Source organism: Equus quagga, chromosome 5, assembly GCF_021613505.1.
Source record: "Equus quagga isolate Etosha38 chromosome 5, UCLA_HA_Equagga_1.0, whole genome shotgun sequence".
In the NCBI taxonomy this organism is placed as follows: domain Eukaryota; kingdom Metazoa; phylum Chordata; class Mammalia; order Perissodactyla; family Equidae; genus Equus; species Equus quagga.
Genome location: NC_060271.1, coordinates 114,917,714 through 114,941,137, shown reverse-complemented (window position 1 = coordinate 114,941,137; position 23,424 = coordinate 114,917,714). Strand labels below are relative to the sequence as shown.

The 23,424-nt window shown below is 42.8% G+C and overlaps 1 protein-coding gene across 1 annotated transcript in view; it reads right to left on the bottom strand.

The window, feature by feature from the left end:
• Positions 1-23,424, bottom strand: part of ALK (ALK receptor tyrosine kinase) — a 665,412-nt gene that overhangs the window by 478,031 nt on the left and 163,957 nt on the right. The window contains exon 2 of the mRNA XM_046663493.1: positions 4,451-4,570. Within this exon, the coding sequence (XP_046519449.1) occupies positions 4,451-4,570 (120 nt within the window). The remainder of the gene's footprint in view (positions 1-4,450; positions 4,571-23,424) is intronic.

Sequence of the window (23,424 nt, the reverse complement as noted above, 5' to 3'; positions counted from 1 at the left end):
TCTTTGAGATAGAGAGAGAGATTTGATTTACCCAGTCTTTTCAATCAAAAAAATTGATACATTGACAGGACTGGTGATGGTGGTAGCAGCAGCAGGGTAAGTAATTAAAAAGTCTAATTTTTCTTTCTTTCCAAAGCACTAGCCCCTAAATTGAATGGGTCCCCATGGGCTTGAAAGCAGACAAAGTTTTAAAAGAACTTTTATTTAAAGTCCAACAATGGCTTTGGTGTGCTCTGATGTTGGAATGTTGGGAGGAATCTTTCTTTCCCAGGAGTCAATGCTCTGGACATTGAAGGACTGCAGAGATGGAGGATTGTATTGGTTTGCTAGGACTGTCATAACAAAGTACCACAAACTGGGTAGCTTAAAACAACAGAAAGTTATTCTCTCACAGTTCTGGAGACAGAAGTCCCAAATCAAAGCATCATCAGGGCCTTGTTCTCTTTCCTAGGGGAGAATCCATCCCATGCCTCTCTCCTAGCTTCTGTGGTTGCCGGCAACCCTTGGAAATCCTTAGCTTGCAGATGCATCCCTCTGATGCAGTATGGACTCAACTTGATTGCATCTGTAAAGACTCTATTTCCAAATAAGGTCACATTCACAGGCACTAGGGATTAACTTCAACATAACTTTTTGGAGGACACAATTCAACCCATGACAGGGACCATAGTCTACAGTAGGAAGACAGGACTGCCCATGGTGCCTGGGGGGCTTACGTCCATGTTTAGGAAGAGGTGAATTACCTGGCTTGCCTTGGATAGTCTGTTTGAGGACATCAAGCGTTGGTCCTACAGTTGCCCAAAATCTTAGCTATCAGACTGGTCATTCAGTCCAAACACCAGGTTGTTGGGGAAATGAGAGCCCTCTCCACAGAGGGGAGAATTCATCTTTGAATTAACTTTGTGATGTGTGGAAAGAGCACTCAACTTGGAATCAGAAATATCTGGGTTCCGGCTTGCCTAACTGCTTACCTGCTCCATAACTTGAGAGCACATTAACAAACTTCTTTGGCCCTCAATTTACATTTCTATAAAAACGAGATATAAAGTAATTTACACACCACAATTTTATAACAAGCTTAAGTGAGAAAAAGGGGTGTGAAAGAGTTTTGCAAATTATCAAACTTTTTTTTCAATAAATGAAAATTCTCTTTCTCTTCCTCATCTGGGGCAGAACCTTTGATAATTCTGTTTTAAATGTTGATCTGATTCTTCCCACACCCAGAGTGGGCAAACACGAATTAAAGTTGGGCAGAATACATCTGCCTCTGTGGCTCTAGAACTCAGGTGATCAAAACCCCAGTGGCCTCAATCTCCTAGCACCTGGAGCTACTGGTTGGAACGGATTTTTATCTGGGTAGGTAATTAGAGCCCAATCCTTTAGTCAAGCCTATAAATAAGTCTTAAGATGTCAGAGCTGATGATAAAAGGAAAAAAAAAAAAAAGGCTTTCTTTAGATGTCCTCCCTCCTTCAAAGCCTTGGAGGAGGAATGTGCGGCTCTCTGCTTGTCGATGATGAAATTAGCGAGCTCCCATCATTCAAGACAAGAGGCGAGAAAGAGCTGGAATCTGATACCAAATGCCACTGAAGAGAATATATTTTACACAACATAAAAGGCCCCAATGTAAATTAGAAGAAATATGGGGAGACTTCAAAAAGGTAGGTCAAACTTTTTCCTCAAGCAGATAATTACAGGCTGGGGGTGAGTAAATCTTATTAGCCTCTCTCCACCTCGTCTCTTCTCATAAAACACCAGTGAAAAGAAAGCTATACTCAATTCAGGACTGGACAGCTTGCCTGAGAGGGCTGGGCTGCTGCTGTCTATCATGATGCCTGTGGTTGTGGATGCCTACTCTTGTCACCCCCTCCTGTCTTCCCCTCCAGAATGTCTCCTCCTGCCTCCTCCCCAGAACTAAGTGAAGACAGACAGCCAGGCAGAAAGCTCCACCACTCAAGTGCCCACATCAACTTGTTGAGACTTGGTTACTTCTCACTGTCTGAAGAACTATCCCTTCAGGCGGCAATTTTCCAGTCAAATTTCTCTGCCCAAGTCTGAGGCCTTAAAATTAATGAAGTTGTTAACATTTCTTAAAATGTCTCTCATGGCAGTTGAAAGGTGTATATTTATCACCAATGAATCTGCTGGCCTCTTTGCTTCATAGAGACATGGGGCTGAGCCCTCACAAACATCCTTAAGGGGACAGGAGTCTTGGCCTTCAGTTTGCTCTGCAATGGGTCTTGGGGTGAGTCCTCAACCTCTGTGCTCTGGGGTTAGCCCCCAAAGGCACCTTTTGTGTCAATGGGTCTAGCAGCCTATTGAATTATTTCTCTGGTCTATGACCTCTGAGAGAGCAAGACTAAGTTTTGCACTTGTATCACCTCTGGCATCTGGCACTGGACCAGGCACACAGAGGTGGTTGGGGGGGCAGGTGGGTCTTTATGGGTCTCAGCTGAATTAAATATAGGAAGAAGATGAAAAGGCTCTGAAATTACCACCACACTCATTCAAGGAGCCATCAACTAAGAATAAGCTCTTCCCACTCTGTGAATCAATAGCAATAATGGTGCTGACTTTGGCATTCTCACTGAGCATTTGGGCAATGTCTGGCCGATGGTTTGGGTCCTCTCCTCTGCTAAGAAGGGAAATCATGAGGATTCTAGGCCACAAGGAGAGTTTAAAAGGGACCTTAGGGATCTTCCAGATCTACTCCTTTGCTTAGGCATCATGCCACTCCACCTTCATCTTACAGAAAAGAAAGATGAGGACCAGGGTGAGGAAGTAGGTGTATGAGGGCCAAGTAATGTTAGGTAGCAGTTAATAAACTCCAGTGGCTTTCCCCTGTCAACTTGTAACTGGTATAACTTATAACTGTGGATGCTCCACAGAAAACACAGTGCTGTCTGTGTCATGCAGGAGGTAGACTTGCCTTTTTTGGACATTCTGCATTTTATAAAAGTTGTCATCCTGTGTAGATACTGAATGACTTTGAGAGCAAATTCAAAAATGTTATCCAAAGACTGGTTTTATCACAAATCTAGTTAGAAGGCAATAACAATACAAAGGGCTAGATTTCAATTATTTATAGACACTTGTCCTTATCATAAGATTACACTCAATGTCTGGCTTAAATAAAATCAAGAAGTAATTCTTATCTGGAATCTCCTGACAACTACCGATCTTCCTCTCCCACTGGGGAGGCTTTAGTGTACCAGGAATGTTCCAGCAGAATATAATCCGAAAGTGCCCTAAGGTTTTGATGCATTTATTCTTTTAAGTTTAAAATGAAAGATATAGCTATTATTAACCAAGACTAACCGCATTATGGATGACGGACAGCAGTGAGTGGAAGATCTCAGTTAGGTGCATTTTTAAAAGCTCAGGCCCAAGGGCAGAGACTGAGCATCAGGAATAGGTAAATATGCCCAGAAGGGAATCTAGAACTCAGTGCTGTACTGGCTTCATAAATACTTAATTGAATCAGGCTGATGAGTGAGTTCTATCCCTGGAGGGCTTCTGCACAATTCATCACGCACAACCTCTATGAGTGTCTTCTATGTGATGGGATAAAGTGAAGAACAAACACAACTTTGTGCCTGCCCTCACAGCATTCACTCCAGAGGAGTTCAAGAGAAAAAAAATGTCCACCTGGAAATACATCAGCTCTCCTCCAAACCTGCTCTTTCCTCTGCAGAAGCCCAGCTCCTATGAGCCGTTAGGATGAGCACGGAGAATGAGGAATACTACACCATGTAAATATGACCTCCCGAGGGCTCCCAGGACAGGACCTAGAAGGCTGAGTAGGTGGCCCCCTGGGAGAAAAAATGAACATAAAGGAAGAACTCTGGTTTTGTAGTTAGAGAATCCTCTCTGTGTGATCTGATTAAGTCAGTCTCCACATCCGTGAAAACGGAATGGGACCTGGCCTCCTTACCTCCAAGGTTGTTGCAGAATCAAATGAGCTGAAATAATATCTAGAAACACACCTGGGTACCTTTAAGGAGCTACCCAAATGTAAGAGAGTCATTTGCAGGGTCCCAGAAGACCTGTGACCCTCATAATAATAATACTCTCTCAAGAGATCACCATTGTTAGAAACACTCGTGAGTTAGAGCCCTCTATTTAGAAAACCACAGTAAAAATGCAAATAAGCATTGCATCTAATGATTGGTAAGGAGATGTTGGGAATACTAGACACCATAAAGGCTGGGGGGAGGAGGGAGCAGGATATGGTGGCAACAAAGCCCTTGGCTTCCTCCAGGATACAGAATGCAGCTGTCTGTCTGGAGAGGGCAGGTCTGGCTGGAATGGTTTGGTAGAGTTGGGTACCAACGGAAGACAAAGGACACAGAAGGCCTTCCTCTGAGAAGGGCCTAAGGGATGCCAGAGAGCCATGAGTCACAAACAGAGGTGGTGACTGCACATCACAAATAACTATAAAAATGTACTTACCATATCGACTGCGATGAGACAGGAAAGGAAAGGAATCTTTCATTATCCAGGTCAGATTCCATGCAAAAGAATCAGGAGGAAGAGAAGGCAGGTTTGTTGGTGACTCCAAGAAGCTGTGACCTAGACACAAAAGCAAAGAGAACACTGATCCATGTGTGTGGGATATACCTTTTAACTGTCACTCATATTGCTTGTAAAGGAAAGTTTGTAAAGGGCTTTCATTACATCCACTGGAAAATGAGGGGAAAAAAAAGACTGAGCCACTAGTAGACTTAATTGACATCAGGACTCAGTGTACATTTTCCAACCGGGGCAGCCAGATCTAAGAAGCCTGAACTTCGTGACCAAGGCCATGCCAAAGATCTCTGGGAGATGAGCTAGAAGCCAAGCTACTTAACAGCTTGTTCTACTAGCTCTATCCAAAGCCTATCCTGCCTATAAGAATCTGTGCAACTTTATAGAGAACTTCAATTCATCTCATCCAAATAATGCCTCCATTTTACTTTATGTTCAGACTTGTAACTTCATCTAATGTTGTTTGCTTGTGTTATTGCCCTATCAATGAGAGGGATGAAACTGCACTCAGAAGTTATGAGTTTTTGGCAATTATGCTATTTTCACAGGGAATAAAAGCTAGGTGATGGGTTTTCCCACAGTCCAGAGTCCAGGGAGCCCCACTGGATTAACATTTCTGATTTGCAAGAGAGAAAAAAGGGTTGAGAGAAAAAGAAAGAGGCAGCATTATGCCATTGCTTTAATAGTACCTCAAGTGAGTTTGTGTGGTGAAAAGTAATTATAATATATCTACAAATCAAACTAACACACATTGCATGGTCCTACGTAGTTCTTCCCAGAAAATCCCCAATTCAATCAGTATTTGCTAATGTTTTATGGCAGGCAAAGCTTTTTCTGTTAAAGAAGGAAGGGTTTTGAGAATGGGTTCTGTTTGGTAGATAGATGCGTAGCAAGACTGAGTGTGGGGAGGAAGGAAGGAAGGGAACTAGGATTTCTTCTGAAGCTTCCATGGGTCAGGCACCATGCTAGGCTCTTTACCCACATAATCTCACATTGTATTCACAGTGGCTCTCTGAGATAAGCATCATCATCCCATTTTACAGATGCAACAACTGAGGCTCAGAGGAACAAATGATGGAATCAGGAACTGAACCCTAGTTTACCTAGCATCAAAAAGGCATGCTCTACCATGAGTGGGCTGGCTTGCTACTCAAACAGTAACTCTTAAACCACCTGGAGTGACTTGGTGAAAAGAAAAAAGAGGAAGAAGAAAAGAAAGATGAAAATGAAGCAGCAGCAGCAGAAACATTTTTCCAGCCTGTGCTCTCTGTAGTCTCTTCCACATCACCTCCAGCAGCAGCTCCTCCGGGCCCTAGTCTCCTGCCTCCAACCCCCTTTTAGTATCAACCTCTCTTCACATGTTTTAAGACAATACTAGCCTGGAGGACCAGGACAACCTTTTGTTTCCAGATCCCTAACAGCACAGCTGCACTTGGGTAAAGCTGACCACAGGACCATGTGCCCCCGCAGGTAGAACAGGATCGGCATTCTATGGTCTCCCTCCTAAAAGAAACACTCTTATCTCTGCCTTCCAAAGATCTGAGTTACAAGTGCTGGGTCCTGAGTACAAGAAAAGAGTTTTTGACTGTTCTATGTATGATATAAAGAGATCAGAATTACCTTGAGGGAATTATGTTAAGTGAAATAAGCCAGTTAGAGAAGGATAATCTCTGTATGACTCCACTCATATGAGGAATTTAAAAATGTGGACAAAGAGAACAGATTAGTGGCTACCAGGGGAAAGGTGGGGTGGGGGTGGGGGGACAAAGGGTGAAGTGGTGCACCTACAACATGAATGGCAAACATTAATGTACAACTGAAATCACACAAGATTGTAACCTATCATGAACTCAATAAAAAAAAAATCACAGAATATGCATAAATTTAGAATAAAAAGAAGAAAGTACCTCTGCATTTAACAAACGCAGGGAAGAGGCTCTCTGTTCCCTTCACATTCCCTCTCCTCCCCTACCTCACTCTTGGTGGGAAGGGGGTATCTAGCGCAGGGAAAAGTGAGGCCATGAGAAGCAATCCATGTAAGGAAGAGAAAGGCTTGGTTTCTTGCTGCTTCATTGTGAAAATGTGAGGATCCAGAATGAAGTGGGCCTCAGCAGCACAGCTTTAGGGGAAGAAGGCGTGAATGAAGACCTGCTGGCTGCAGTAGAGTGTAACTTGCACCCTGGGGAAGAGGGGTGGAAAAGAAAGGAAAGGTGAAAGTAGGAGCAAGAGTTTCCAGGTGCCCAAGTGAGGCTGACCAGTAATGGCCAAGACCGCTAAGGAGAGAAGAGTAAAGAAATGCACTCTGGATGGTGGCGTTATTGATTGGCTACAGACAAGATCGTTTTAGGGATTTTTTTTTCTGGTGATATCCTGAGCCCTTTCCAGACAGTGCACAATGTCCAGGCAGAGTGAAACCTCCAACCTCTTGATGCTATTCTTTCCACCGTGTATCACCCCCTGGTGTCCTTGGCCTAGATTTCAGGTTCATCACTATATTAATTCCCTTGCAGACAACCACAACTCCTGCCTCTTTCCTCCTTCACAACTGTCCTGAGTTGCTGAATGTGGTGGTGGGAGAGGAATGGGGCTGAAGGGGAGGAGGAATACACCAGGATGACGCAAGTCTCACTTTAAATTCATGACCACAGACCTCAAGAGGACCCTCAGGACTGCCCAGGAATCCTACCGCATTCCCTGACCCACTGAATTCACCCTCTCTCTCTCCAGCACCATTACTTTGAAATGTCTCTTACTCCTCAAACCTCCACTTCCCCCTATTCGTCCACATTCTCAGCTAGGCATCTTGTTTCTCATGTCATTGAGGAAAAAAACCAAATCTACCAACTTACAAGTACTGGTACCCCATACACTACTTTCTCTCCTGTTAAAACAGATATACTGTCTATTCTGGTGAGCAGTGGCCGCCTCTCCACTTAGGTGCTTATCTCACCCATCCTCAAGGAATGTGCTGTTATAATTGTCCCCCTTTCTCCTGGATCAACAATTCTGCCCCCTCTACCAAGTCAATCTCATCTGCAGCAAACATGTACCATCTTAAAAAAGAAAAAGAAAAAACATCCTTGACCTCCACACTCTTCTTTAGCCATTGTCCCAATACTCTGTTCTCCTTTACAGCTAAATCTCTTAAAAGATTTGTCTATCCTCCTGTCTCCACTTTCTCTTTCCTATTTTCTCTTGAACTCAATAAAATCAAGATTATCTCCACTACTCCAGTCCAAGGTCACCAGTCACCGTGATCCAAGTTGCAGATACAATGGACAGTCTTGGTCGGTCCTTATCTTACTAACCTCGCAGCAGCATGTAACCCTGCCGACCCCTCCCTGCTTCTTGGATTTCTCACATCTTGGTGACCACATGGTCCTTAGTTGCCACCGTCCTTCCCTCCTACTTCAGTGGCAGGTCCTCTTTACTCTTCTTTGCCAGATCCTCCCCATTTTCAAGGGTGTACAAAAGGAACATTCTCCACTTTCCAGTAGCAATTACCGAAGAGATTTCATGGCTGACTATTGTATTTCATCACAGTGATTTTAAACAGCTTTTAATGATCAATGACCACGAATTTCAAGTGACCCCAGGACACCAGCGTCTTCCTTGACCTCACTGAGATTGTTGACAAATGCAGAAGGGACTTGTTTTAACCAAGCATGTACAGACTTACGAACTCATTCTCTCCTGTCCAATTTCAATTCCAAATTAGCATGCCCACTGTGTAACCCTCTTCTTAAGGCTTTCAAAAACTCTGACTTTTCTTCCTTAACTATGCAGTGAATTTTTTCCTTGCCTGACATGTTAATCAGATCAGCTTTTTTTTTTTTTTAAAAACTCTGGGGGGGGGGGGGGGTGGTTTTTTTTTTTTTTATTTGGTAAAAAAAGGGGGAGGTGGGGCCTTCCTCTTATCCATCCAAACTTACTCCCAAAGCAGTCTCATCCAGTGTCATAGCGTTAAATGCCATCTATATTCTAATGCTATTGAATTTCTATCTTCAGACCCAACCTCTCCCATGAACAGTAGAATATATATCCTACTGCCAGTCTGAAATCTCCATCTGATTGACTGATAAGTAGCTCAAACTTAACACATGCAAAAATAAACACTAGATGTCCCTCCACCTACACCCCAGGCATTCCCCATTTCTGAAAGTGATGATAAAACTCTCCTGGTTGCTTGGACCAAAACCAAGGAGGAATCCTCGACTTCTTTCTTTTTCCCACACCCCACATCAATTCATGAACAAATCTGATGGCTCTACTTGAATTTTACCCCTTCTCATCTCTCCCCCATCACCTCTCACCCTGACTACCGCTATAAGCTCCCAGCTAGACTCCCTGCAGCTACTATTGTTCATTTTCAGTGTGTTCTCCACACGGCAGTTAGATTGACGCTTCAGCCCTGAAATAGCTTTCACATTTCTTGCTGTGGCCCAGCCCTTGAAGGCCCCATGATCTGGCCCCTGGTTCTCTCTCTGCCTCATTTCCAACCATTCTTTCCTTGCTTGTGGAGCTCCAGCCCCATAGGCCTGCTTGCTATTCCTCAAACTCGCCAAGCACACTCCTGCCTCAGGGCCTTTGCACTGGTGGTTCTCTCAGCCTTAAAAAACTCCTCTCTCCATCCAGGTCTCTGCCCAAATGTCACCTCCTCAGAAAGAACTTCCTGATCATCCTGTCAGAAACAGCACAGCCCATAACCCACCCTCTATCCCCTTGCCCTGCATTTATTATTTCTTATATTTAATTTCACTTGTTTATTGCATACCTCCTGCACTAGTCATTGCTACAGCCCCATGTCTGACACATAGTAGGCACTATGAAATAAATATTGAGAAATAAATATTTTTCAAATGAATGAAATCAGCCCTCGAGAAAATTATTAGCTCTGGCACTTATTAGCTGTTATTAGCTGTTAAACTACAGGTTAATCACCTACTCTGTGGAACCTCATTGTTCTGTAAATGATGATAAGAACAAGAATAATGTGTGCTCTACCGACTTGCAGGGTTTTGTAAGGGCCAGATGAGATAATGCGTGCATGATCTACTCTTTCAATATCAATCACACCATTCTTGAGTTTTATGTTTCTATCTCTGCTTCAGAATCCAAAATGAATGACAGTCTTGGTTCATTTCCTATATCCGAGGATCTTGGATACGATGTCCAGAAATCAAAAGTGCCCCCAAAGAGCTGCTTCTCTCTCATTCACTGGTTAATTATTAACTCAGCCAACTGTCCATGATCTCTACTACACTAGTTTCAGCCAACTGGCAATGTCTCTATTTCCAGCCTTTATTTACATGTCTCATTGTGTGTCTATTTATTCCTAAGCCAATGTACATACTACAGTGGATATATCATACTTGCATAGGTATAAATAATAGAGAGCTATGTGTGTGTGATGGCTATTTACACGAATGCCCTGGGTTCACTAGCAAGCATGTTTTACAAACTTACATCAATAAAATGTAAAAATGCTTCTATTCTAAACACTCCTTGGAACTGCTCCTGCCTTGCCTCATACACATTTTACTTATTTATTTTCTTCCAACAATAAAACAATCAGTGACAGCCTGCTAGTTTCCCCCCCTTATTTGAAAACACACTTAATAATGCATTCTTTTACAATGATTTTGTGTCACACAAAGCAAAGCTTAATGTGGGCAAATAAATAGTTGTCCGGATGTCAGATGGTGGTGAGCAAGCACAGCAAGACCGGCTCCCAGGGCGGGCCTCCCCGTTTGGGATCGGCAGCCGAAGGAAGCGGCTTCGGGATTCACAGGGCTGAGCCCACACCTGTTCAGCCAAAGAAACCTTCTCAGTGAATTTACGTGACTACTAGAGTCAGCCGTGATGCTGGAGTTGTAACAGGCAGTTCATTTAATCTGAAAAACAGAGATGTGATCTTCAGAGAAAAGAAAGGGAGAGTTAGCAGATGTGTCCTTTGTCTAAACACACAGACCTCCCCACACCTTTCTGAGGCCTGGAAAATGAGGAGGTTGGGCTGGCTGTTTGCTAAGGTCCTCTCCAGTTCACACATAGTTGGTTCTCCGTAGTTTGCTTTCACATTTCCTCGCAGCTGGCTCATTCAGAGAGGAGCTATTAGTGTCAGGGGCGGAATTTGAATGGAAGTAAACAGCCCCCCTCCACCTCACCTTTCTCCAGCCCCACTCCCACCCACCAAGTTTGTGCTCTTTCTTGGCAGCTCAAGTCTTGAAGCAAAAATTATTATCTCCCATAATACTCCCTTGTACCATTGAAAGTCATAGTTTCAACACATTTCTTGCCTGTCCCCAAGCCCAAAAGGACCCATGGATAACTACTGAGTTCATTCAGTGGTGAACCATATCTGTCAGCCAATAAAAGCAGGCACTCCTTCCCAAGGCACAGTCTTAAGGAGCATGGAGGGCAATACAAGGGAAATCACTAATGTGTCTTTGCCCTTGGGGAGGGGCTTACCTGCAGTATATTGGGCCCACACCAAAAAGGGAATCACAAAGAGGTTGCTGCAGAAATGGCTAAAACGTATAAATTTGAAGCTTTCACACTTTGACCACTTCTTACTTGTTCAGCCTTATTTCCCATTCAATCTTTTCACATTCTATGGTCTCCATTACACACATCTCCAAATTTTTGCCCAGGCTGATTTCTGCCTACAACGTCCTTCCTCACCTCCTGCTTTCCTAAATCCCACCCTTTCTTAAAGATCTAAACCAAATTCTTCCTTCTCCAGGGCTCCCCATCTTCCCAGAGCTGTAGCCCCATCAAAGCAGTTGAGCTGAGATTCAGGGTGGGCTGAAACAAAACTTCGACCGGGCCCTCCTGCCTCCTTAACCACCATGGCTTATTGCCACTTAGAACAGGGGCATTTAGGTCATTTATTAAATGTTGTTCAAACTGTCTTGGTTATTCATGACAACAGAGTATAATTGTATTAATTTCACTCATAGATCTCAAGCTCACAGATTTAGAAGAAATTAGGAAAACCTCATTTATAGGGACTGTTGTTCAGTCTCATGGTGGACATGCTCCCCAAGGTCAAGGTCAGGGCCAAATCAGGGGCACAGACCCCAGAGATCACCTAATCGGTGGGGATATCATGTCTATGTAGGTGACTTGTAATTCATAGTCAAAGCCAGATAATGATGGCAATGTGATACTTGATGCTGCCCCTTCAGAATTTGTGTTCCAAGTTGTCATATTTTGACCTATCTAGAGATGACTTCAGTGTCCCAAGCAAGTGCTCCTGACTGGCCTATGAGCCCTGCAATATCTCCTTTTGTCCTGGAATCCCTGTTCCAAGTATACTTGGTCACTAGTCCTATCTACCTAGCCAGGGTGGTCTCAATGGCTTTTGGTAGCAGAGGAAGACTAACTGCCATTTGTACTAATTCATGAAAGCAATGAAGAGGGTGTCACTATCCAGGTGACCTGATTATTCACACACACACACACACAAGCACATACCCCAAGCCTGAGTGCTTCCCTCAGCAGGGACACAACTGTCCATCCCAGCTCCATTTCTGCAGCTTGCTTATACTCTCTATGAAATTTACTCCACTGTGATCTCACGTCTATTTTCTCCCCCCAAAATATGTTGACTAGAATAATAATCAAAAAGAAGAGACTTTGAACTGCCACCAGGCCTTTTATCTTGTGATCTCAGAAAGCTTTACTAGGCAATAAATAATTGATGTACTGCAAGTGACACAAAGACCAGATAGCCTAGAAAACCAAATCCACCAATAAAAGACCTTTCTCTTTTGGAACGAGGGAGTGCCTGTGGGGACCACTTACCAGTGGACCCAGTAGTCTCTAGATAAGCTGGACAAGAAGCTACAAACTATCCAGGAACAAATAGCTCTTCTCTTGACCTGATGTTTCAAGTTGGGAAGCAACAGTTACCAAGGTGCCTCCCTAGAGAGAGCCCACTTTCACAAGAAGAGGTGAGCTCCAGCAGGAAAGAGTGGATACTAACTACTTACACAAGCACCATGACTTTTGACCCACTGATGCCTTTCGGAGCCATTTACTCTTATAATCTTTATGATAGTCCTGTTAATTAACCCCTTTTACAGATGAGAAGATTGAGGCTCGAAAAGCACAACTGCCCTATCCAAGATCACACAGCTAGCATCAGGATAGGACATATGACTGAGGACCCCTGATACATGGACCAACTGGAAATGCCATTCTCCAACAAAGACCTCTTGGAGATGATGTTGACTGCCCGAGAGAAGAATGACATTGAGTCAAATACAGCAGAAAGATTTATCAGATCACAGATGCCTGCAGAATTCTCCTAAATGAGGTGACAGGACCCTTTCAGGTCAACCAGCAAGGTGACCTAGAAACATACACCTTCAGTCAGGGCAGCTGGCTCTCCAGGGCCTCGAATTCAGCCAGCACTGCTTCCATGGCAACCACCACCAGGTCTGATGCTTGCCCCTTGAGATGGACCCTTGGTTGGTCCACAAAAAGGATACCTGCGGTGGGAGGAGGAAGAGGGGCAGAACACTTTCTACTAACTTCCAAACCTTTCAAACCCTTTTTATCTACTTGTCACCCCTCTCATTCCAGTAAAAAGAGTCTAGCCTCCAAGAAACCACACTTTAAATACCACATTGCTCAGAACAAAGACCTCTTACCCATGGCTGGACACATTTCCAAGACTGGGAGCAGAATGCTCTAACAGGCTAGTGTGCCAGACAGAGACCTGGGTGTCTGGGAACAGTGTTGTTACTGTGTGACCTTGGGTAAGCTACTTAACCTTTTTGAAGCTTTGTTTCTCTGCATATAAAACAGAACTCATCATGCTTTCTCATCCAACTTTAGGGATCCTCTGAGAATTAATGAGACCGTATATACAAAGCCCTGAGGCTCTTTTGAAGAAAGATACACTAGAAATCCTTGTGCTGTTACCAAGGGGCATTGTCATGATGATACATTTTAAAACATTCTTCACCTGTATTACTAAAATACACTTAGCTTGTACAGAATTAAAATAGATAGGCCAATAGCCTAATTTGCTTCTCCCTGTTCTGAAGCTGCATTTCCTTTTTTGCTTCCATTCATCTTACACTGTGAACAACAGTGGTCAATGTTCCCCTTGACCCCTATGCGGAGACCCAGGGTGAGAGAGTTGGGAAGGACTGTAAAGACCATTTGTCTACGTCTTCCCATCACATATACAAGGAAGCTGAAACACAGAAAGGCCAATGCCTTACCCAAGGTCATCTCGTTAGTGAAAAATTGAGTATGTGATCTTCTGACCCTTCATTCTGTGCCTTACCAAACCACTGAAGAAGGTAATAAAGAAGGAGAAGAGGAAAGAAATAGAGAGACATGTATTTTTGCTCTTTAAACCCTTAAACTACGGATCTGTGCAATACTCTCAGGTGAAAATGAAACTATGGAAAAAACCCAATACTGTATACGTATGCCTATTATGCATGCAGGCCCCATTATGGGTTCTTTACAACCATTTTCTCATGTAAATCCCACAATTTTATGAATAGGGAATTATAATCTCCATTTCCAATGAGGGATCTGAGGCCCAGAGAGGTTAAATAACTTGCTCAAGGTCCTGGAATGAAAAGGGATGGAACTAAGATTAATTAATTAATTCAATGAATATTTATTGAGCATCTCCTATGTGCCAAGTTTTGTCTTTGGCAGTTAGGATGCATTACTGGGCAAACTTAATCATTACCCCCTTAGAGCTTATGACTGAGGAGCTTAGAGGTGGTGGGGCAGCAGACAGTAGTCCAACAACCTCACAACTCCTTGCAATATCTCAACATGGGTATGTGTTGTGAAAGAGAGATACACAGTTGTGTGAGAATGTATAAAAGAGGGATCTGGGGGCCAACCCCGGGGTGGAGTTGGTTAAAGTTCTGCATGCTCTGCTTCGGCGGTGCTGGTTCAGATGCTGGGTGTGGACCTACTCTGCTGATCAGCCATGCTGTGGAGGCATCCCACATAAAAAAAATAGAGAAAGATAGGCATAGATGTTAGCTCAGAGCTAATCTTATTCACACAAGAAAAGAGGGATCTGACTTCATCATTAAGGCCAGGGAAAGACTGCCTAAGAAATTGATGCTTAAGCTGAGGCCCTAAGGTGGATGAGTAGAGTTAACTAGTTAAAGAGAATGGGATGGGGTGGGAGGCTGGAGAGGGCAGGCGTCTACTCAAGCCCAAGTCTGTCTCAGCATAGGGCACCTGCTCCTTATTCACCATCAAGAAAGGTGAGGTGTTGCTGAGGACCCTCGTTGTATGGACCAACCAGTGATGCCACTGTCCCATTCAGAAAATCTTGGAGATGATGTTGATTCCCCTGAAACAGGGACATTGAATTATATATAGCAGAAAGATTGATCAGATCACTGACCTTCCTATAGCATTCTCCTAACTGGAGGATGACAGACTTCCTTCAGGTCAACCAGGAAGGTCACCTAGAAACATATACCTTCAGTCAGGGCAGCTGGCTCTCCAGGGTCTCAAGCTCAGCCAGCATTGTTTCAATGGCAACTCCCACCAGGCCTGATGCTTGGCCCTGAAATGGGGCCTTGGCTGATCAGGGGAAGGATGCTTAGGATGAAATTTATCAGAGGCCTGGCAGTCTGATGGAAAACATGCTGAGGAGGAAACCGCAGGGGATTAGACCTTCAGAACTCAAACACAGCCAGACACTAGAGGTAAGGGCTGGAGTCTGGGGTCTGGATTCCAGGCCCCTTCCCTGTAGGAAGCTTGGCCAACAGGCTGAGCATCAGAGAAAAGGCAAGAGATGATTAACAGGACAGGGAAGTCCTACCAACAGGGTGAAGGCATTCTAGGTGGCAGTTCTAGGCCATCCCCTTGGTTGATCCTTGCCCTCTCCAGCCTCCCACCCCATCCCATTCTCTTTAGCTAGTTAATTACTCATCTATGTTGGGGCCTCAGCTTAAGCATAAATTTCTTAAGCAGACTTCCCTGGCCTCAATGATGAAGTCAAATGAAGATACGTCAGTTGTTATAGGTCTGAAAACCAAACTACCTTTCGGAAAAGTGGAGGGATGAATAGGCGCCTGGAACCACCCTTGCAGCCACCTAACTCCTAATGATAAATCCATATTTTCACTCCCCTCATTGAGGCCTGGGCCAACATGATCAAATGCTTTCTTTCTCACCACCATGTTTAATTTTACTTTAAAGATTAGGTGAAAAGAGGTGAAGAGGAAGAGGGGCAGCAGGAAGAGAGAGAAAAGAAGAAGGAGCAGGGTGAAGGAAGAGACAGTAAAGACATTAGCATTAAGGAATGGGCAGAAACAAAGAAGAGAAGAAAAGAGAGGGAGAAAGAGAAACTACCTGATATTTTTCACTATTTGGAAGTTACTGAGAGAAAGTTATTCAAACTACACTGTAAAAAGGCCATAAAACACCTTGGGGAAAACATGAAAGTCACGCTGCCACCATACAGATGAGCACCCTGGAATTAGCTGCCAGAGCAATGTCTGAAAAGAGGAAATTCAATGGCCCACATTGCTGCCTGCTCCCCCTCCCTCTTGGCTTCCACCCCCTCCAAATCGCCTGGCTCTGAAAGCAGAGGCAGTAATTTGCAGCCAGCAAGTGTGAAGGAATGTTGGAGCTGTTATTTTGCCTTCATGCAGCACATCTTGAGTGCATCTTTTAGAAATATAATTTAAAATACACTTTCAGTTTCACTATAGAAAATCTGAAAAAATCAGAAGCTCTAAAGAAGAAAATAAATGATTCATACTTCCAGCATCCAGAAAACCAGTGTTAACATTTTATGGTGTATTGTTTTGTGAATTGATTTTCACATACTTATCAAGATAGCATTTGGCTTTAGACCTGTTGAGGAGAAGGACAGTTTAGTTCCTCTCTGCCCATGAGATCTCTGTCTGCAGGACCAAGAGAAGTCATTCTCTGGAAACACCTAGGGTACCAAGACCAGCCAGCTCACACCCTAGAGCACAGATGCTGAAACCATGAAAAACTGAGATGCTCTTGGCCCAGGGAAAGGGCCTACAGTCGAAGGCAACACAGGCTCAGAGGGAGCAAAGGCTCCCTCTTTAGCAAGAAGGCGAGGCCTTGGCCTGGGTGGACTTGGGAGTAGCTGGGACATGAATGTAGATAGACCAATGGATGCAGCTACACTGCTGTGTACCCTCAGCATCACTGGGCAGAGGGGCAAGGAACTTCTGCTCTGGTAGAAATCTTAAAGAAGTCACAAGAACCAAAGACTACAGAAAATGTATCATGTCAGTGCTTGAACCTCAATGACAGATGCAGTTCATTGATTTCATGACTTGGGAAAGAGTGAAAAAAAGTGGAATTCCATCAAACACTCAAAGGGACAGCCAGTGAGAATAAATGGAGATAGATTCCTGTCTCTCAGTGGCCAGTGATGCACCCAGCAAATGTATGGCAGTTCTTAAGGTCTCTTCATATGCATTCAAGTTTTTGATCTTCACGATGGTCTTCTAAGATAATAATAAAAAATCCCAACTTAGAAAGGAGAAAAATGAAAATCAAAGAGGTTAAGTCAATGCTTCCTAACCATTTTTCATACCATGACACACAGAAAATGATACTATTTGTACGGCCCACTGGGGTAAACAGAAGAGGCCGCCCACAGTTAGAGGCAACTGGCCCAAGGGCTTCAGCCACTCCTGGTCCAACCTGCCTCCCACAGTGCTGAGGGGCTCAATAGTTCAGTATCTCTACACACTTGTTGGCCACTGCAGCACACGCATGACCATAGCACATTGCTAGGGAAGGACGCTCTAGGCCAAGAGATGTGGCCGCATTTGTACTGCGAGAAGCAACAGAGCACTCCATCACTCTGCATCTTGCCCTGGGGATATCTTGAAACAGCAACAGAGATGTTAGTCACAGAAGAATCCTTGGGTTTACTCTGTGGGCAGAGTCAGGAAAAGAGCAGGTGTGTCCAACACTGTGTCATCACCCTACAGAAAGCAGGCGATTCAGGTGACTAAGAGTCTTGAAGTCAGATCTGATGGGGCCATAGAAAGTTCCCTTCAAGCATTTATAAGAGCTCGGATGCTTCACCAAAGAAAAGGGGTAAAACTCAGCTCCTTTCTCTACTCTGGGAAATTCAGAAAATAATTTCACAGAGTGGTTATTGAATGGCCAAAAAGTAATGATTACAAATAACTGAGTTAACTGCTGTATGTGGCCTCATGTGTCATCATACCAGAGCCTTATCAGAAGTCTCATCAGGATTAGTTGCTCATCATGACTGATGACATTTGCCGACCAAGAGGGCTTGGCTCCCTTCCTTGCCCGTTCAATCACAGTGGCAGGAAGAGCCTTCTAAGGTTTGAGCACAAACTCTGAGAAACTGCTTTCGGGAATGACTCCTGCAGTGGCTTCCAAGATAATGGACTCCTTTTCTGCAAGTGACACTCTATCTCCCCAAGACTTCCCAGGTCTTACTGTCATTGGAGATTCTGGGTAGTACTGAGACATGACGGGTGCTGGCAACAGGTATGTAAGAAACTAAACTTTCTAGCCCACAAATAAAAGGTTATATTCCATATGGGCAGTTTCCACTCAGGCAGCATCTACACAACACTAAACCTCTAGATGGAGAAATGAAAGTATTTCCTCAATTCCTCAAATATCTCCAAAGGCAAACCAAACATTTCCATTCTCAGCAGGATAATGTGCCCTATACCAATCCAGCCCAAGAGAAGCAGTCAGGAGTAAGCATTAAAAATAATTGCAGCAGGTGAATGAAACATGGACTAATTGGATAATATTATTTATATCACTTATAATTGTGTATAAAGAGCATTTCTGACTTCTAGGGAGGTTCTGTCAATGACCTGGAAAGGTGCTGTAGGAAGGTGAAGTCAATTCCCTGCTGATTGCTCACACTCAGCAACAGATTACAGTGGGTGGGGAGGAGAGGCTCACTCTGCCCTCAGATTGCACCCACACTAAACCCTTGTTTTTTGCGCAGGATGCATCCAGAGACTACTGGAATCCCCACATCTGTGGATACTGCTGTAGCATATCATTATCTCCATAAAATGCATTCAGAAAAGAATAAATCACTCATTAAGTGACTTGTGACCACACCCAGAATAATAGTATGAGATTTTCAAATTCTAATCTCAGCAAAATGACAATTTGCTACCTACCATGGAATTTGGAGTCACTTGTAAATAGTAGAAACCGTGACTATTAAATCTGCCACTACTGAGAAGTTGCTGTAGTCAGTACATGAAAGGTAGAGGAATATGACCAGACACAAAAGCTACTTTTCCAGGTACATTGAAGTTCGCTGGGAGATACTGGAGTTCCAGACTTTGAAATGGGCAGGGAGGAGGAAAGAACTGTCATAACACCCCCAGAAGTTCTATCCGTGACTTCCTCGCTGTCCACATTTGTAGATCTGTGCACTTTTCCTGTCTGAGATAAGTAGCAAATATATCCATAATAGGTTGAACTCACCCTTGAGGTGAACAGACCTGAGGAAGGCATGTTTGTGGGTTCCTAATTGTTAGGGAGATCCCAAAGATAAAGACACTGAGATCCTGAACCTCCACAGTGGATATAAGTGGAAAAGATGTAAGACTCTCAGAGAGAAGCTCTAGAATGTGAAGCAGCCTGCCGGTAAGAGCAAGAAGGAGCTAGGAAGTGAGTAGAAGGAAGTCCACTTGCAAAGCAAATAGGAGAGGGTGACAAAAGAGAAAGATACGTGACTGGCTGGTGGGGCTTTTGCCCCAAAAGGGGAGCACTGAAGGAGAGTAACTCAGCTGGGCTCCCCAGAAGTTGTATAGCAATTACAAGCAGGATCAGGGAGGAGAAAACCTGATGTCACCCCAGCAGAATGAAATGGCAGTGAGGGCCTTTCCCAGCTTTGAATTGTCCTTGTTTATAGAAATATGTGGTAGGAGATGCAGGTTTATTAAAGGGGATGTAAACTGATTAGGAAAAGGAGGCCAGATGGGGAATCCCAGATGGTGCCATATCTTAGAGTTTAGATCACAGGCTTAGACATCACACCGACCTGAAGTCAGCTCACGGCTCCAACATTTACTACTAGCGGAGTGATCCCAGGCAGCTACTTAACTTTTCTAAGCATCGATTTCCTCATCTGTGATGTGGGAACAATGAAAGAACCAACCTTAAATGCTTGCCTTGAAGATGCCATGAGAGAGTGCTTATGAACTACTTAGCACAATGCCTAGCACAGAGTAAGTAATCAGAAAATGTTATTTATATTGCCATAAATAATAATGTATTATTATTATAGTAAATAAAGAGAATGCTGGACAAAATTTGGCAGCAGCCATTAAGAGGTCTGAGTTCTAAAATTTCAGGGAGGAGTCTGTATGACCCCTATGAGGGAGAAGATGAGTTTTGTGGGCAGTGGGCAAAGATCCGGAATCCAGACACCACCACAGGGATGGAGCAGTTTTCAGGGCTGTGTGGACAGTAACAGGAGGGGTTGAAGGGGCTGTCTCAGGAAATGTGGCACTGGGAACTTGGACCTGCAGATCCTGGCAGACCATTGGCCAATTCAGAGAGGCTAACAGTTGATTGCCTGAACTTGGAGTTCTGATGCTTACAAAGGGTGAGAGTGCCAGATACATTGTCAGTCTGGAAGCCAGTAAAGCATAAATTAGGTTACCAAGGTGAGAACTCAGGTGTGGAAAAACAAGTTAGAGACCCAATTAGGAGGGAGATCTGAAGAACAAGCAGAGGAACGGGGCACAGAACCAACTCTGGGCCAAGGTGTCAGCATCCTTCTGGCCCTGTCTCCCAGGTTCATTGACTACAATCAAGTAATCTGTGCTCTTTATATTTATTCCCCTGAACCCACTTTCTAGCCCAAGGAAAAGGTGCTGCAGACAATCTCCATCACCTCTGGAAGCTCAGAGCAATCATGGAGTTTTCAAGTTGTTCCAGAGATAGGAGATTGGCTAATGTTTTCAGATTTTTTTCTTCCTGAGGAAGATTAGCCTTGAACTAACATCTGCTGCCAATCCTCCTCTTTTTGCTGAGGAAGAGTGGCCCTGAGCTAACATCCATGCCCATCTTCCTCTACTTTATATGTGGGACATCTGCCACAGCATAGCTTGATGAGCGGTGCTAGGTCCACACCCGGGATCCAAACCAGTGAACCCCGGGTCTCTGAAGCAGAGTGTGTGAACTTAACTGCTACACCACCGGGCCAGCCCCAGATTTTTTTTTTATTGGGAAAAAAGAATGGAGTCCAGGGACCTTAGACTTCTAAGCTTAACAACACTCTCTGGCAAAATTCTAAAATGGATAATTAACTAGATGGCTTGGAAACTTTTAGAAACATATACTGATCGCAGGAAGACAAAACTAGTTCAATAGGAATAAGACATGATCAGACTAAGGATAATATCCTTACTATCAAAAGAGCAACACAGTCTCCCCCTAAAAAAGGAAAAGATGTACAAAACAAAGACCCTTGTAAAATAAATAGATCCTGATCTCTCTCTCTCCCTCTCCCCCCACCCTCTGACACATATTCACACACAGAAATACAAATGACTAGTAAATATGTGACAAAAGTTCAACTCCAACAGTAGTCAAAGGAAAGCAAATTAAAACACTGAAATACTACCTTTCACTTATTGAATTAGAAAATATTTAAAAATAATTTTTAATAATTTAAATAGTTTAAATTAATTTGAAATAAATTTTATAATAATAATGCTCAAGACTGATGAGGGGCAATCAGATAGATAATTTTATACATCCCTGGTAGGAGTATAAATTATAAATTTAATTGTTATTTGTAAAAATAATGTAATAATGGCTAACAACAAGTGCTTACTATGTTTAAAGCCCTATACACATGCATCATCTTATTTATTTATAGCAACAACCTTACGAAATAGGTATCGATAGCCTCATTTTGCATATGAAGAAATTAAGAAGATACGAGTTTCAAATGCCCCAGAGATTCTGATTCTCAAGTGTCATCTGGGGGAGGGAGGATGAGAACGGGTGAAGAGGTGAAAAAGTCCCACAGGTGATCCTGATTTGGACATACCTCCCTGCTGAGAATAATAACACTGCACTATACTGTAGATAAGCAATTCTGGCAATATTTAGAATCTTAAGAGCGTATATAGCACTGACTTTGATTCTCTTCTAAGAAAATATTCCAAGGTTATAAAGATGTGAACAATTACACTCTACAGTAATTTTAGAATTAAATTACATCATTAACTGTCAGGGAAATGCAAATCAAAACTACAGTGAGATATCACCTCACTCCAGTCAGAATGGCTATAATCAACAAGACAGGAAACAATAAGCGTTGGAGAGGATGTGGAGAGAAGGGAACCTTCATACACTGCTGGTGGGAGTGCAAACTCGTGCAGCCACTATGCAAAACAGTATGGAAATTCCTCAAAAAATTAAGAATAGATCTACCGTATGATCCAGCTATTCCACTGCTAGGTATTTTTCCAAAGAACATGAAAACACGAATGCACAAAAATACATGCACCCCTATGTTCATTGCAGCATTATTCTCAATAGCCAAGACTTGGACGCAACCTAGGTGCCCGTCAAGAGACGAATGGATAAAGAAGATGTGGTATATATACACAGTGGAATACTACTCAGCCACTAGAAATGATGAAATCTGGCCATTTGTGACAACATGGATGGACCTTGAGAGTATTATGCTAAGTGAAATAAGTCAGAGGGAGAAAGTCAAATACTGTATGATCTCACTCTTAAGTAGAAGATAAAAACAACAAACAAACATATTGAAACAGAGATTGAAGTGGTGGTTACCAGAGGGCAAGGGGGCAGGGAGGTGGGCAAAAGGGGTGATTAGGTGCATGTTAGCGGTGATGGATGGCAATTAGTCTTTGGGTGGTGAACATGATGTAATCTACACAGAAATCGAAATATATAATGATATACACCTGAAATTTATATAATGTTATAAACCAATGTTACTGCAATAAAAAAAGAATTAGATAGTAAATGCTATCTCAGTTAGAAACAACTTAAATATCTAGCAATAGGTAGAATGATTAAGAAAATAATAGTAGTAATAATAACTTTTATTGCACGCTCATTATGTGGTATGTACTAGTTTAAACTTTATTTGAATTGTCTCATGTATTCCTTATAGAAACCTTAAAAGATAGAGATCATAATTATCCCTGTTTTGATATAAGGAAACTGAGCCACAGAAAAGGTAAATGACTTGCCAGAAATCACAAGCTAACCATGGCAGCATCAGGACTAGAATCCATGCACTCTTACTCCAGAGTTTTCACCATTAACTATCAAACTCTATATATTTAATTTACTTCCATGATGGAATATTAGGGAGCCATTAGAGATAATGTTTTCAAAGAGTTTTTCATAACATGAGGAAATATTTACATTATACGCTTGGAAAATTGCATATATAATATGATCTCAGCTATGTAAAAAATATACAAAGAAAAAGCCTGGAAGGAAATACACCAATTAACAGTAATTGTCTTTGAATGGTCTGGTTATGAGTCATTTATTTTCTTTATAGTTTTCTGAATTTTTCTAATTTACTAAAATAAGCATGTGCTTTTTAAAAAAATCCTGGGTGAAAAAAAGGAAGTCATGCTTGTGCTGAATTACCCTTATTTCCATTTCGACAATGTATTTTAAAATTTGACAAAGTAACATATTTAGTACATTAAGAAAGGGGAAAAGTTTAACAAAAAATGTTTCAAATTGTTTATTAATGGAACAATGCTTTCTATATTAAGTAAATAAAAGAGGACCAAGATTAAGGCTTATGTACTCTTGAATTTCTATTCCTTTTACCCCAATATCTAACAGAGTGCCTTATACAGTGTTAACTTTTGGAA